We start from the raw sequence: 16,164 nt of genomic DNA on the forward strand, positions 1-16,164 counted from the left end.
TAATTAACAGTTTATTGCCTTTACCTTTAATATCAACATATAATTCTTCATTAGGTATTCGGCGCACTCATTTGATGTGAACTTCTGTCTGGAATTATTAATCATAAAACGGCTAAAGTGAGCAATACCTAAATGAAATGGTTTGAGGCTAATGCTACATCTATTAGTTATATTATGTTGTTTGAAAACACAAGGTGGGAGCCACAAGCGTGGGCATATGTCATGAACAACTTGAAAGTTGCGGCTTTTTCATCAAGTTCCCTTTTAGAAAAGATTAAGTGAAATAATTGCCCGAAGGGTGATTCATCTAAGGTATTAATCACCATTGCTCCCTGTAACGAATCTCCGACAGTAGTAGCAAACACAAATCCCAGAATGCTCTCTGTTATGTTGTTAATATGTTGTTAGTTGAACTTTTACAGCACGATTCAGAAAGCTTAATTGTGCTTATAGTATGTCAATTACCCTTGTTATTTGATACTAGATCAATCACTCGGAATGTGCAGGCTCCTTCCCGGAGGTCCTTAATAGTCGCACATGTAATTCGGAGCAGGCCATTTTCATTCAAAATTCTTCTCTGGTACCCATTTAAACTCATGGGTGAAATGAGACAAATTATGTGGCCACAATCAGAATTGAATTGGCAACATTCGGCTGGAATCCCAGTGTCTTTACCACTGCGGCATGTATGCTTCTTTTTCCCGAAATGTTAGATATGTTTTTTCTTCATTACTTTTATCTTATTTTTGTTTTTAAATCATATATATTTGATAAATCATTTTTAAGTATTTGCTTTCATTGTTTTTTCAATTATACTGACCCAATTTAGAAATCACTTCGGTCATTCACTATAAAGGCAGATTAAGTAATTAAATGAAACCATATTAAAACAATTGTTTGTGATTATTGAAATTTTAACTCAAAATGACATTTTATAAGTTCTTCACACTAATCATAATTTATATTCGTCATGAATAAAACTATATTAAACCATTATTTTATGAGAGTTTAATTTGTAACTCAAACTGACATTTTATAAGTTCTTCACACTAATTATAATTTATATTTGTCATGAATAAAATTATATTAAACCATTATTTTATAGAGAGTTTAATTTATAACTCAAACTGACATTTTATAAGTTCTTCACACTAATTCATAATTTTTATTGTCATGTATAAAACTATATTAAAACATTATTTTATGAGAGTTTAATTTATAACTCAAAATGACATTTTATAAGTTTTTCACACTAATTCATAATTTATATTCATCATGTAGAAAACAATATTCAAACATTTTTTTTTGTGAGAGTTTAATTTATAACTCAAAATGACATTTTATAAATTCTTCACTCTAAATCATAATTTATATTTTTCATACATTTTTCGGATGTGCATGTGATTTCATTTAGGTTACCATTTGTCTTCCTGTTGTATTTGAAGATAATTTTATTTCAACATATGTAAGCAAATGGCAAGGTCTGATACTTTACAAGCTTGCTTGCGTTTGCACTTTATTCAAGGTTCTTAGCAGCAATGCATTCATAAAAAAATATATTACTACTCTTTGCCGTCATAAATTTTGTTTATTCATATAAGGTATTAATGAAAGCGATAGCACTTTACATATGAAAAATGTAAAAACTGACACTATTTCATTGAAAATATTGGAAATTGAATGGGAAAATGAACATTGGTAATTTCGATTCTAAAAAAAAAAATTGTAAAACAGTATAAATACTATATGTTATCACACTTTATGGGAGATGAAAGAAGTGAAAAATTTCAGTTTGTATAATTGTGATAGCGTATATTAATAGTTGTAAATGTTAATGCTGCTAATAATAGTTGTAGTATTTTAAATATTATTAATACCCAATTGATTGTTACTTTAGTAAATATGAACCCATGAATTGGGTCTGTTAGTTCTAGCTCCGTATTAACTTGCAATTCATACAGCAACTCTGTAAATAATACGGTCCTGTAAGACTACCATACCACATGCCATGTTGATAAATTTTACTTTGTATATACATTTTAGTTTAATTTACTCCTAGTTTAAGTTTATTATTTTCCTCTTATATTTGGATGCACCGTTGGGTATTGTCAAACATGTGCCACTGTTACGAAAGTGATATCCATTAAATTGAATTGAATTGAATTGCACTTGATGTGAGGGGCTTCTCGAAACATGTCTGCTAAGTTTAAGACAGTAGTAATTTTTATTAAATGCCTGGCCGTTTTATTTTCTATTAATATTGTTTTCCTTAAAACTGATCCGAACAGTCCACATTTTGAATATATTTACAGATTGTTCCCTACAAAATGTTTTAACTTGATTTCTAAAAAATATAAAGAAGCCATGCGTGTATGTGTATAATAAATAACAGACAGAATATATGTTCTATTTTTTCTCAATTGAAACCATTTAATGTATTTATCATTCAAATTTATTTGCTTCTTATGTATACAGTTTCGTCTTTAAAAAGAATGATTTAATTATTCATATGTTTAAAACAAGTAAAATACTTTAAATTTTTAATTAAATTTAATAACATAAGCTTTATTACTTAACCTTCTGTCTAAAATAGAATTGGCTTTTGCAATACATTGAAAATTAAACCAAATTGACATTTAGCAGTAGCTGTGGCACGCACGCCCTCTGGGAGTCTGTATTTTTATAATTGATCCATCGTTACTTAAGGGAGATAAAGCAGATGAAAGAATGTCATCCAATCAGCTTCGGTTGTTAAAATGCGATCAAGGATCAAATAATAATCAATAACATTTACGCATCATATGTTGAGATGACGCTTCAAATACGCAAGATATTTTGTAAAAGTGATTGTACTTTCATTTCTTTAAAGTTCAATAAATTAATCTTGCCTGACGGGTGCTCTCTATGTTACTAAAATGAGAAGTTGCCGAGATAGACATTTTGAGGTTGTTATCTGTCCTGAGTGATAATAATAGAAGGGTGCCTTGGGGAATAGGTTGACAAAAAGAGCATTATTTTTTGAAATTTATAGACCAATTACATGGAAGATAGATTAAAACTAATTTATGAATGACTATGTTAGTCCATGATATTCTTGAATAACTGTGACAGCCAATGTTTCAGTGTTACATTGATAAATCTTCATTTGGTGTGCAATATTTTATTGAAATTTAATGAAATTATGTTTTAAACAGTGCAGGTAGCAAAAAAAACAAAAAAAAAACAAAAAAAAAAACAGATTTAGACATGCACTTCCACTGAACTTTCTAGTTTTTCTAATTTTGTTGCCAACTTTCTGCGGTAATCTTCTTTCAAGGGTGCTTTGAAGACACACCTCTTCGGTGATGTTACGCAGTACATTGATTGCACTGTATACACTGTAGGGACGGTGTAGCGATTGTATAGAAACCAAGCATAATATGTTCACTCAGAGTGAAGGTCTTGGTTCACCTCTCGATGCTACCCACCAAAATAGTAGTACTCTTTATAATCACAACTTATATCTACCAAGACTTTCATATCTGGTCCAATTGAACTATATCTAATATACTTCTGTATTTGTTTTCCTTTCAGTGGCCCTCATCATTAGGTATCTACACTTGCATAGATTGTTTGTAGGCTCTATGACAACTTTTACTTGTTCCTCATTTTTTTTGGTCACATACCTTCAGAGATCTCAATATTGTTTGTTTAGTTTTTGCTCACCTTAGCCCAACCGCTTCATAGATCTCAGTTCTCACAAAGCTTTTCTCCCCATTGCTAGTAGATATTCATTTTATAAATTCATTCAAAATAACAATATAACGGACAAAACTTAGTGACAGAAAAGAACTCTTTAGCCCAATAGGATTACCAAAAAGTGAACCAAATCACTGTTGAGTGGCTCTTCGATGCCAATGAGGAAAACATTGATTATAGCTTACTACCTCAAACATCTCGGCTACCGTAATTGAGATTTATGATTTTGTCATTCCATTTTGATTGCCGTGTTCTAATTTATAAATTCTAGATTTGACTTCAGAAATTTCCCTAATTGCCCGCTGCTTTTGTTTCCAGCGTAGTAAACAATTCACGGTGGGATACTCATATGAAGAATTATCCCTTGTCGTCGTGTAAAATGACATCGTACTGTTGTTACCCCTGGTTGTTGTTGCATGCGACAGCAGGTATTCATCGCTAATGACAACTTGACCTCTATAATATTTTACAGTCTGGCGGGTCCATACGCTTTCTTAAAGAAGGGCCAAAGTATAATTATTTATATTAATGATAATGTTGTCACTATAATTACCTTTGTTAGAACCAAATGTCGTTATTACAATGATTTGTTGTACGCTAAATTACAATTAATATATTTTTTTTTTGGTTTATTGATATTAAGTGAAAGGCTATACTTATATGAATGTGCCATTTGTGTTGGTGTCTAAGTAACTAATGCATAATCTGTCAAATGTTAACAGTACAAAGTTTTACCGAGCCTGGATGCTTTCAGCATTAAAAAAATTTTAAGATACAGGTAAAGGTAACTAAGGTAAAATCTTGAAACCATAAAATTATAAATTATAAAATGTTATTGTTCATTTAAAAAGATCAAATAAGTTATCAAATTCCAAAGAGACATCGATCCAAATGTATATTTTTTTACTTCAATTTTTAATACAGCAATTATTATTTAGGTCTGATGCATATAAAAGAATATAGAAACAGTAGGTTAACTCACATTTATAATATATTACTTTGAGTGCAATCTTGTTTTTAACCCTGTCAAACTGGCTGACTTAACCCCCGACTACGTTAATCTGGCGGAATCATTGGCAATTCAATTTTGTGCGTGCCCTATAGGTATAAAGTATAAAGTATCAATCGACCTGTCCATACGGTTTTCTTTTTCAGCAGTTTGTACAATCGATCAGTCATAGATAGTCGTTTCAGTTATGTTTTTTTTTATAAAGACCTTTGGATCTTTTATTGCCCTGCCTGGGTGATAAAATTTATATTTTTTTAAAACATTCCACGAATGACATTAGTTTTTGATAATCATTGGCCCATGTTTATAAATATACAAAGTCTAAATGTGAACAGTATGCTCTGCTTATATAATCTGAGAAAATAGTATATTAATATTATCTAACCTAATCTAGTCATTTATATACAGTAGCAACTTTCTTTAGAGATACGAATTGCTGTAAGTTTTTCCCTGATCATTGCTTAAGTGTTGCCGCCATTTTGTTGCAGTAGAAGGCAACCCCACCAGGTAGCCATTTATATTCCTGGGTGGAGAGAACCAACGTAGATAAAGTGCACTGCATAGTTCATGCACTTTTTTGAGTAAAAATTCATAAGAGAAAGATGTATTTTGGAAAATAGTAATTTTGTATTAATAATCTTTATTGGATTTACACCTTTGTATACCGCTTTATGCGCCTGAGGCTATATGCACTTTTGAGTAAAGAATCTATGCTTTTTCCAAAAAGTGTACTGAAGATTTTAACTATAGGCCTAATTATGGCTTTGATTACGTCAACTTGCAGTGATGATTTGCGGTGAGTCTTTATCATGTACTAAAGCCTAGACTAGGCCTATTTTTTTGTGATTATTCTATTAACTAGTATTAACTTAGGACATATAAAGTATGTACGTTGTGTTAGCCGTATGTATACAGGTTGTTTGTCTTTCACTAGGCTAGCATTTGATTATTTGCTTATTCATGAATTTCTAATCTAACTTTTACTTGGCTTTTAAAGTTTCACATCGATGGAAAGTATGTGTACTCAATAGGATTATTCTAGCAGATGTGGATTTGTTACTCTGTTGACACTACCAAATTGTCTTTGTAAAAAAAGCTGTTGTATAACCATATATAGACATGATGTGCCTATATATGGTCATGAATTTATGTAATCATGACCATATTTAGGCATGTCACAGATAATTCTGGACAGTGCTTTACATTTTGTTATAGTTTGTCATTCTTGAATTATGTTTTGAGAGCAGCTTAACTCAGTCGGCTAATCTGGTGGTAGCCACTGTGTGTGCGCTGAACCGTGGAGATCTCTATGTTCCCGGTTCAATTCCCATTGCTGCCTCTCCTTGTGTTTCAGCTGGAGGGCTGAAATACAAGTTACAATAGCGCACCGTCTTTCGGATGAGTCGTTTAAGCCGTTGGTCCCGTGTGAAATTTATGGCCTATGTGCACGTTAAAGAACGCAGTACATTCTTCGGAAAAGAGTAGGGGATTGTCTCCCGGTGTACTGCCCAATCACCACCAGAAGGACCCCACTGGAAATAAGTCTTCTTCTAGACTTTCGTGGGCTATCCTTGGTGTTTACACCGAATAAATCCAATCCAATCCAAAGTTTTCACGATTGATATGCTGTGTCATCTTTCTCCACGAACTTCAGAAGGCTTTTGGCAAGGTATAAAGATTAATATCTTTATTATATTTAGCTCCTGAATTCAATTTGACTGGTCATATTTAGGTACCTTCTTTAAGATAACAGTTTTAATAGAGTGTAGACAATGAATGCGAAGAAAGAAACAGACAAGCTTGACATTATTGTTATTGATCCAGGGGTCAATGTCTCTTAAAGGCAACTTTACCCAGACCAATATCAATTAACTTGCATATTATGATTCCTCCTAGGTAGATGAAAAATGGCTTTTAGCTGTAATAACATCTTTGAAACTGAACGCAATAAAATTATAATGAACATATACTTCCATATTTTTAGTAAAATTCAGTTTGCTTTACCTTAGCCTGGGGCATGATGAAAAGAAATTGCTCATCAATAACGAATTAATCACCATCTTGTTTGTTATTAATTGTACTTTAAGCCTTGGTTACAGTGCGGGGGCTGAAGGGTTATTACAGTACTTTACATTTAACATTGGCTCTTGTATAGTGCTTCCATGAACATCAAAGCACTTCACAAATTATATGGACCAGTCATATGTTACCTGGGTGAAATGAATATGGATTGCCTGCCAGGCAATATGGTATTAATGGAATTTATGATTCCCAACATCCTACTGTATTTATGTAAAAAATTAAAATTGAACATTTCTGCGAAGTATGGTACTAATAATGCACATACTGTAGCCAATGTTAAAAATTTGCTACAATGTCGCAAACCTTTGTTAGAAAAACTTAGGTGGCATTTTTCAAATGAAATTAAATACCAATACACGTTCCTCTTAGGCAGACCAGATCTGCCCTCAATGCCCACATTTTTTACAGTCAAAACCTAACACTATTTTACCGTGCACTATTCATCCTAATTCATACCAAGCACATGTTTTCATCCTTTCAATCCGAAGTCACTTTGATTTGCGATTAACAAACTTAATTTTGCCCATCTTTAATTTTTCATTTCCAATGAATCTAAACTAGGTTCGCATTGCAATTCATGAATTCTTATTTAAAAAAATAGATACATACAGTATTCAGTAGATTCAAGGTAGAGGGGTAGGGGTGGCTGAACCAGCTCAGCCCCCTCCCCCTCTTAATTTTTCAAAGTTTTGGCAAAAAAAATAATATTTAAGTCTGAGAGTGTAATTTTTTTACCATCTAGAGGTGCCATAATCATAAGTTTTCTTTCCTCAGCCTCATCCATGGTGGGTGACCCCTCTATCTGTGAAAGTACCTCCCGGAGCCTCTCTATTTCAAATTTCTGGATCCACCACTGATCTTTATAGAATTATAGACTATTATTAAGAACATAAATCGGAAGGAAATGCGATCAAGACTAGTTTCACCAAGTCAAGATGAAGGTAAAGGACAGAGAACCATTAGCGACATCATTAAGGGCATGCATCCTTAAATGATTGCTTCGATTGAATTGATTTCTTTGGTGTGAAATAGAGGAAGGATAATCCAAGGAAGTCTGAAAACTTAGTTGTTAGAGTGGGTTCTATTTGGGGGTGAATTAACCTGTATATTGGGTGATAATCTCACAGACTGATCGACTTTTAAAATCAGTCTTAATTATTAACGAAAGTAGAGCAAAAAAAAATGGGATTCAAAGCAACGACATTCAGATCACTGTTCCTGCACTTTGACAAAGGATTTGTAAAACACAAATATCCACGGAAGAAGCGGACGTTCATTACTGCTGATTCTATTCAAACAATAAGTTGAATAGATTCGATTGGCATTGGTGTGCGACTGTAGTTTTCATGTTTATAGCATGCACAGGTGTTTTCGCAATTGGGTTTTACATGATAAAAATCTTCTATGTAAGATTTATGTTTGTATACATGATATTTTAATTGTAAATTTTGCTTCTGTTAGGTATCATATTCATTTAATTGTCCAACTTAAAGTACGAGTAACAATTTAATCAATTTGCAGAGTAGTTAACCTGTTTCAATTTCACCTAATGCTACACCTGTCCTTAATTCTATTTTAAAAATTTCCCTGTAGATCCTGTAGCCGCTTAGTAATTAACCTAAATTTAATATAATGCTATTTGCGCAACACCGTGGAAACATTCATAATCATGCGACAGTACAGCTAGTCATTTGTTACTGATTCTGTCTATGTCTTATAGTAGTCATCAGTTTCCTTTTTGTAATCATACCTACCAAATTTTCTCCCAATATATATATATATATATATCTGTCTCTTATACACATCTAGATGTGTATAAGAGACAGGTGTTAGCCGTATGCATCTATTAATCAAGGGGGAGCCAACCAGCCCACCCCTCTCCCCTAAATAAAAAAAAAAAAAGTCTGCGGATTCCATTTCCGGTATCTAGAGGTGTCATAATCATAACTTTTCTTACCTCAGCCCCAATAAGGTGAGGCTCTATACTCTAAATATTTATATCTTTATAATGGAAGAAATGCTGTTTAAAATTCACTTTTATTTGGAAGATGACGGAGAAGATGACAGAATGCAACTGACAGTGGTGATTATGACATTTATGATGACAAAGAATATGATAATTACAATACTTAATCTTAAATGTACAAAAATAATATGTTTGATATTGGCAATAACAGAAGCCAAAAGCGTGCATTTCGATACTTGGAGTGTGTATTATACTATCTTATCTGAGATTAATCAGTGACCTTTCGGAAGCCAAAAGAGGTTTTGTTTTTAAGGTACACAGCCTTGAAAAAGAGGGTTCCATGTTCAACCCAGGTTAACCTCTTGATCAAAAAACATGGCAGACTGTTAGAAAGCAACAAGTCAGTACTCTTGATACAGAACAAAATTAAAATTATTAAAATTATAATTTATAAACGACAATGACATTAAACAACAGGCAGTAATAACTTCAGGCAACCATAATGCAAAGTAGTCAGTCGGAAGTATATCCGAAGTTATCTATATTTTACTAATAAAATGAAACTCTCAACCATAATCATCCTCTTTAACTCATAAAGGCATGCAATAAATGCATTATTGATTATATATATATGGCCATCATCATCTATTCTGGACCAAAATATTTCTGTTCATTATTTTTTTTTGGCATATATGGAGTAGACCCTCCCAGGAGAGTCCTCTCCTGGGTCCCTCTATTTCATATTCCTGGATCCGCCACTGTATGGTACATAAATGCTTTTTGCACTGCTTTATATTATATCATTGAATCAAACACCTATGCAGTTTCCTGGGAAATATTCCGTAATGTTGCATTTAATTACTGATAAGAAAATAAAAATGGCTTGCCTAAGGATGCAAAGAAGCATTCAGCCCTGGAATCGAACTCTTTACCTTACAATTGAATTTATTATTCTATAGCTAATATAGCTAATTATATTTTAATTTTCTCTGCCCAGATACCTTTGTAATGGCAGGAGAAGATAGAGACTATCTTTGACATGGCTGTACAACAGTCTCTACCTTCCACATTTAAATTGATATACTTGAATCTAAATTGCATGACTTTGACCTTGTTTTTTGGGCCATGTCACCCTCAAGCTCTTGGGATGATAAAGATGTATTTGATCAGTAAGAGACCCTTCATTCTTAAGGCATTTCATCACTAACACATAGTTGATGAGTTCACATCACTCCTTAGTAATATTTTAGTGCACAAGTTAAGTCGTGTTGAAGTTTATGACATGTTCATTCTAGATCGATACAGTGATGTCGCAAGGTATGTAAGCTTTAATCATGTGACATATTACATCATGTAATATTATATCACATGAATAAAGCCACATATCTTGCAATATCACTGACCATGTGACATAATATTACATGTGACAGCCACTAAGCTTGCTCAAACTGACTCTGCATCTTCAGTTAGGTTTACACTAGTACCTGGATGGGGAGCTAACTGTTAGTACTGACCATTAGCACTCGTGTGAGAAAGTCTGAACGGTTAACAAGTTGAGCCCATGCCTATCATTAACCAATCAAATGTACGAATTTCCAATTTCCAGTTTCCTATTGGCCAGTGATATCTGGATCAGGGATTTTCTTGTATGAACGCAAGGGTGAGCGGGTATGATATTTTTCTGGATTCTGCTAACTGTTAGCTGGTGTGTGCGAACATTTGGATTGGAATTTACCACCAGACCCAGAATCAGAGCCTATAATATTACTCTATAATATGCACCAAACATGACAGAATAGCATCAATTTCATTTTCCAAAAATGCACACACCTTTGAGTTTCTCCACTCATCACTCACTCCAACATCATTCTTCTATTCATCATTATCAGTAATGAAGATAGTGTGGTAGATGTTACTGATAATGATGAGAAGAAAGATATTGATGAAACTAACATTGTTCTCCTAACATCATTATTATTGCTGATGTTAGTGTGCTAGATGTTATATATAATGATAAAGGAGATGTTGATGAAAATATGATACAATACAATACGAACAATACTGTACCTTTGATAATGAAAATGAACTTTCATTTTGAGGTATGATATTTATTTGGCAATTTTTCATAAATTACACTAATTATGTCTACAGTTGGATGATATACCACAGCCAACACATAATTTGTTCATTTGCAACTTTTGTGTGAACTGGTATAAATTGGCGTGCCTTGGACACGTTTATATTATCTTCTTCATTGTCAGTTTAGCAGTGTCAACTAATACTAGATATTAGGGAGCCTGTTTTGTTGGAACTGAAGCATTCTAGTCTATTTGTAAATGGTGAATTTCATTAGTTTTTATGGTACTACAGTAGGTGCAAAGGGTGTGATTTGTCTGTAGTCTTCCTGAAAAAAAAGTGGATAATGCCTGCACGAAAACCTGCTTCCTTCATAAATTAACAAACGTTATGCAAATAAACCAATCATAAAATGACATGTTGATGATGGTGATGATATTTGCTTTTTAATAAACAAGTTTTTGAATTTTTTTCTTCATCAGGTTCTTCCTCATCTGCTTCTACCGCTGGCTCATCACGTTGTGAAATCAGTGGCATGTGGTGAAAAGCACACGTTATTCTTGTTTGCAACTGGGCAGTTAGCGGTTTGTGGGTAAGATCGAGTTATGAATTGTTTGTTCCTAGAAACTTTGTTGACGAAATAGATGTGGTACTCTCTGAAGGGATTTCTACCCGTTATAATAATAATATAATAATAATAATAATAATATTTTAGCATTTATATAGCGCTTTTTATTGGTATTATTTTCATTGTCATCACATATTATGGCTTTACTGTAGGTTGTGGCATTCATGCACTACCTGCTCAGCTTTTCAAAGTGGGAATTAGTACTTACTTATACATTGTGCCCATGTGCAATATATAAGTAAGGAATTATATCTTACTTATACATTGTACATGGGTAAGGCAGTTTGGCTTCACGGTTTCCATTCCGGTTATTGAACTTGTGGTCAGAGGTCAAACCACACGCTGACCATTCTCGGCGGCCATGCTTAGATACCCTAGGTGCAAGCATTTCATGGCATATACAGTAAATGTAATAGTTATAAGATCTTACATAGAAGTGGCTTTTTAGTATACGTTTCCATAAATATTTCTTGTATTGTCGTTTGTCGGTATTTGTTTAACTTCTGTTATTGTTGCTGTCATATTTTCATAATACATTGTTTTTTAGCTTAGATATACACCAACTGACGTTGTTGACGGGCTACTGTAAAGTTACTCAAGCTATGTTTATAGCCCTAGGTGCAAGCATTTCATGGCATATATAATAGTTAAGTCCCCTTACCTAGAAGTGACTTTCGGACCTTGTTCTGGAGTGATTTCAGTGTAAAAAAAAATAAAAAATAAGCAATTCAAATACTAAATTTTATTGTTTAAGTTTCATTTTTTTCCCCATTATATTTGTATTTCTCAAGAGCATTATCTAAATGCCAGTGAACATAATGTTATGTGGAGACTTGGCACGTTATAAATGACAATGATGGATCGATTTTATCGCTTTGATAAGTAATTGCTAAGAAAACAAAAACATTCATCAGTGAGAAAAATTCATGAAAAATATACATCTTGTATTTTCTTATTCTTCATGAATGCTGTTTTTATATTTTTTTTATAGAACTTTCATTATTAATATCTATTTTTTATTTGTTGATGTAAAGGTTGTTTTAGTAACATTTCTAAAAATATTTCTGGAATTGTCAGTACTATATGTGTTTGATTAACGTCTTCAGTTATTGTTACTATCATATTTTCATAATGCATTGCTTTTTATTTGTGTCTTTTACTTTGAGCCATTTCATGATTTGTTTTTACATGTCATTTCGTAAGAGACATTAAGAAAATATGTATTGTGTTGATGTGATGAATGAGAATAGATCCAAGGGAGAGTTTGGCATGCGGCACGATGTCATCAATTATATTGAATTTAAAGTGACATTTCCCTGTATTTGCTTGATATCTAGCTAGAGTCAAGCATTCATCTGACCAATCATGAAGTGTAAACATCCATGCAAGCCATGTGTTATAAATGGCTATGAGGCATTTTAAAACATAGATAATCTCACACATTTCTAGTTTGACCCATTTGAAATGCACTTTTTTAGAGTGTCAAAAATAACCTACAGTCAAAAAAGATTTGATTTTTTCAGTTAGTAAACTGTTGCTGGAAAAAATTGAATGCTTACATATCATAATATTAGCAAAAAATTAAAAACATTCAGTCATGATTTTGTTTTTACCCAGTAGTAGAGATCTTCACTTTTTTATTGAGTTTTTTTTTTTTTACATAACATCCTTATGCTTTATAGTACAGGTAGGTGCAGCTGCCCAACTGCAGTTTTGTTGCAGCCCACAAAAATGGAAAATATTAAGTGTGGCCCACCTATCAACTTTCCCTAAAACATCCCCAGCTGCTGTCCAACACCAGGGAAGTTGGCTGGTTTCGACCATAGGAAGAGGGGTGTGAAAACGAGAATGCATAACTAACTCCCTGTTCCAATGAAAAATTGATGGTCATTTTTAGTATTTTAACCCACTAGTGGAACTAATTTGCTTCAATGGTGGGATGGGGGGGGAGGTGTATTCACACACCTCCCCCAGCCCATGTTCATGCCCACACCAATCATATAAAAGTAATATTAAAACTGAGCATAAAGCAGTATAAGAGTAATGCATGAAGGTTTTTACAAGCAAACTAGAAACATCAAATTGTTACCATAAAACAGTCTTAAGTTTGCATGCGACCCTCGGTTTTAAATAGAAAAATCACTTTGGCCCTGAATTTCCATTTTTTATGCCAACTTTCGCCATTATTGGGTGACTTTTACCAAGGTCATTCAACAGAAGGACGCACATCTCCGCTCTCGAACATAGCGCGTGCGTACAGTCCTTTGATCTTTACTGTGGCATCGACAATCCGATACTAGTTGCGAGTACAGCCGTCAATTATTAGTCTATGCGTGCCATTCCTTTCATGGTGTTAGTTTTTATTTTATTAATTTTGCGTACTTCGCAATGCCTGTTACATCTGATTTTTTTTTTTACTGCGAGCTTGTTAAATGCTTCTATAAACTACAATTTGATTTGTGAAAATTGATCGAGAAAATGAAAAGTTATGGCAATTTAAAATTTACGAATTTTATAAAATTTCATGTTCTTATGTAACATTAATCTGTTATTTTGACAATGTTGGCATAAGGTGCCGAAAACGGACATTTGAGTATATACAGAACATTTATTAATTTTTTTTGCGAAGTGAGTCTCATGAACGACAATTCACGACAATTTTGGTAAAATTAATGTTGAAATGAAGAATATAATTTCAGTCTAATGTTAGTTAGCAAAATATCATTAGGCCTTTGTAATCACCGCATGACGCGCGATTATCACGGCAACTAACACGCGCATGAGTAAATCGTCACGTACGCTGACGGTTTATGGCCTGGTTGCTATGGTTTTTGTGACGTTCAGCGTGTAGGGACGCACATGCGCCTAGAATGTCGATGCCAGAGTTATAAACTTTGATGTCCCGAGATGTGCGTCCTTCTGTTGAATTGCCTTGCTTTTACTGGTGAGCAGCCGCTGTGTTATACAGAGTAGTTCAGAGTACAGTTACGGAAACTGGACCATTGTCTACCTGTTGATGTGGTCATGCCGATACATGCTTGAAGTTACTGTAGTTAACGATTAACACAACTGAAAATTTGTGAACTTACTGAATTAATGGGAGCAGTTGTTTTAGCAGTGGTGCCTCTGATTCTTATCTTTTGAGGTCGGTGGTTCAAGTCCCTCACTTTTGCATTTCACTTGTAGCTTTGGACAATGTGCTTTATGATTTTCTCTTCCTTTACCCATAGTAAATGGGTACTGGCTAGGAAGATTCGCAAACCCCCACCCACAGCATGCTAAGCGCTTCACATTATTACCCCATGTCATTGGATCAAGCACATGTGGAACACAATACTAACACCCCAGGGAGAATTCCATTTATATTTGCAGCTGTAATCAGTGCATTTTGGGTTTGAACTTAACAGATACCCACTTGCACTCCTGGATGTGAGGGATTAAACTTCCCATCTTAAGGCTGAGCAGCAGAACTACAACCACTGCGTCAAACCTCTCCTACCGCTATTGGGAACATTCTTTCTGTGCTGTATCCCAATTATGAAATTCATTTACAGTATTTCATCTAGATCAGTTAGACAAGTGATTAACTGCAAAAAAACATGATTGTCTGGCCCCACCCCCCTCCACTTACCTGGGGGGGGCACTCCAAGACATGAGACACTTGCGCTACCTATTTAACTGAAAATTATTAAGGACTACCATTTACCGAAACCTACCAAATTAAATTTGTACTGGTTCCCGATAGCAAATAACACCGCGGTCTGTCTGTTTGCTATTCTTACTGTTCTTGGCTATGTATCAACGGTAGGTTTAACACAGAGGTCAGCAAAAAATCTTTGCTAAAATCATGTGAAAAATTATGCTACTTTGATAATAAGAGCAGGTACTTTAACTACTAATTTTACCTAGGTATTGCCCACAATTGTGCTACCAAGTCATCGCAAATATAACCTATACATGCTGAAACTCTTCCATAAATTCCCACACTTGTGCTACCAAGTCCTCAAAAATACCCCCGTAAATGCGGCACCTACTCGTATAGAAGTATTTAAGAGTGAGTCACCTGGGAGTGTGACTCTCTGATCATGCTGTACATAGCTGAGATTGCTACTGTATTACTGTAGGTGTATTACCTATACCTATTCTGTAATGATAGTCAAAAATCAGGACAGGAGACGTTCCTCCTGCTTCTGTAAATTAACTGAATTACAACAGTAATTTAAAAATGGACATATTAATCCCTATCAATCACTCCTACAGGAGGGGAACCTTTTTAGGAGTGGATGATCCTAAATGGAGATTATAGCCCTCAATCATTAAAGCAACCAGCAATATATTGTATTTAAATAGACATTTAATGCGAATCAGATTAAAGAATTGCATTCAGTCATGTGTTGCCATGACATTCGTCTATTATCCATCAAACCTAATAATTTCCCAGTGTATGTGTAAGTGAAACCCGATAAATTAAAACTGGTTATTGTTAATGCTATCGAAATACAGTCTCAGATTTTTATGTTTTCAGACAGTCTGTTAGGTGATGCTTCGTCCCAGTTCACAGAACAGCCCTATTTCAGAATTTTGATTTATATATATCTCCTACAAACAAAATTATATTTACTTATGTGAGAAGGTTGCTAGGTTTGTATACCCAATGTGCCAAAG

At 33.9% G+C, this 16,164-nt stretch overlaps 1 protein-coding gene across 1 annotated transcript in view; it reads left to right on the top strand.

Moving 5' to 3' along the window:
• The window catches only part of LOC117120877 (ultraviolet-B receptor UVR8-like), a 69,690-nt gene that overhangs the window by 24,931 nt on the left and 28,595 nt on the right, over positions 1 to 16,164 (top strand). The window contains exon 6 of the mRNA XM_033265975.1: positions 11,354 to 11,463. Within this exon, the coding sequence (XP_033121866.1) occupies positions 11,354 to 11,463 (110 nt within the window). The remainder of the gene's footprint in view (positions 1 to 11,353; positions 11,464 to 16,164) is intronic.

The sequence above is a fragment of the Anneissia japonica genome, unplaced genomic scaffold (assembly GCF_011630105.1).
Source record: "Anneissia japonica isolate Jap-2015-1 unplaced genomic scaffold, ASM1163010v1 scaffold287965_len1858130_cov191, whole genome shotgun sequence".
NCBI classification, from domain to species: Eukaryota; Metazoa; Echinodermata; class Crinoidea; order Comatulida; family Comatulidae; genus Anneissia; species Anneissia japonica.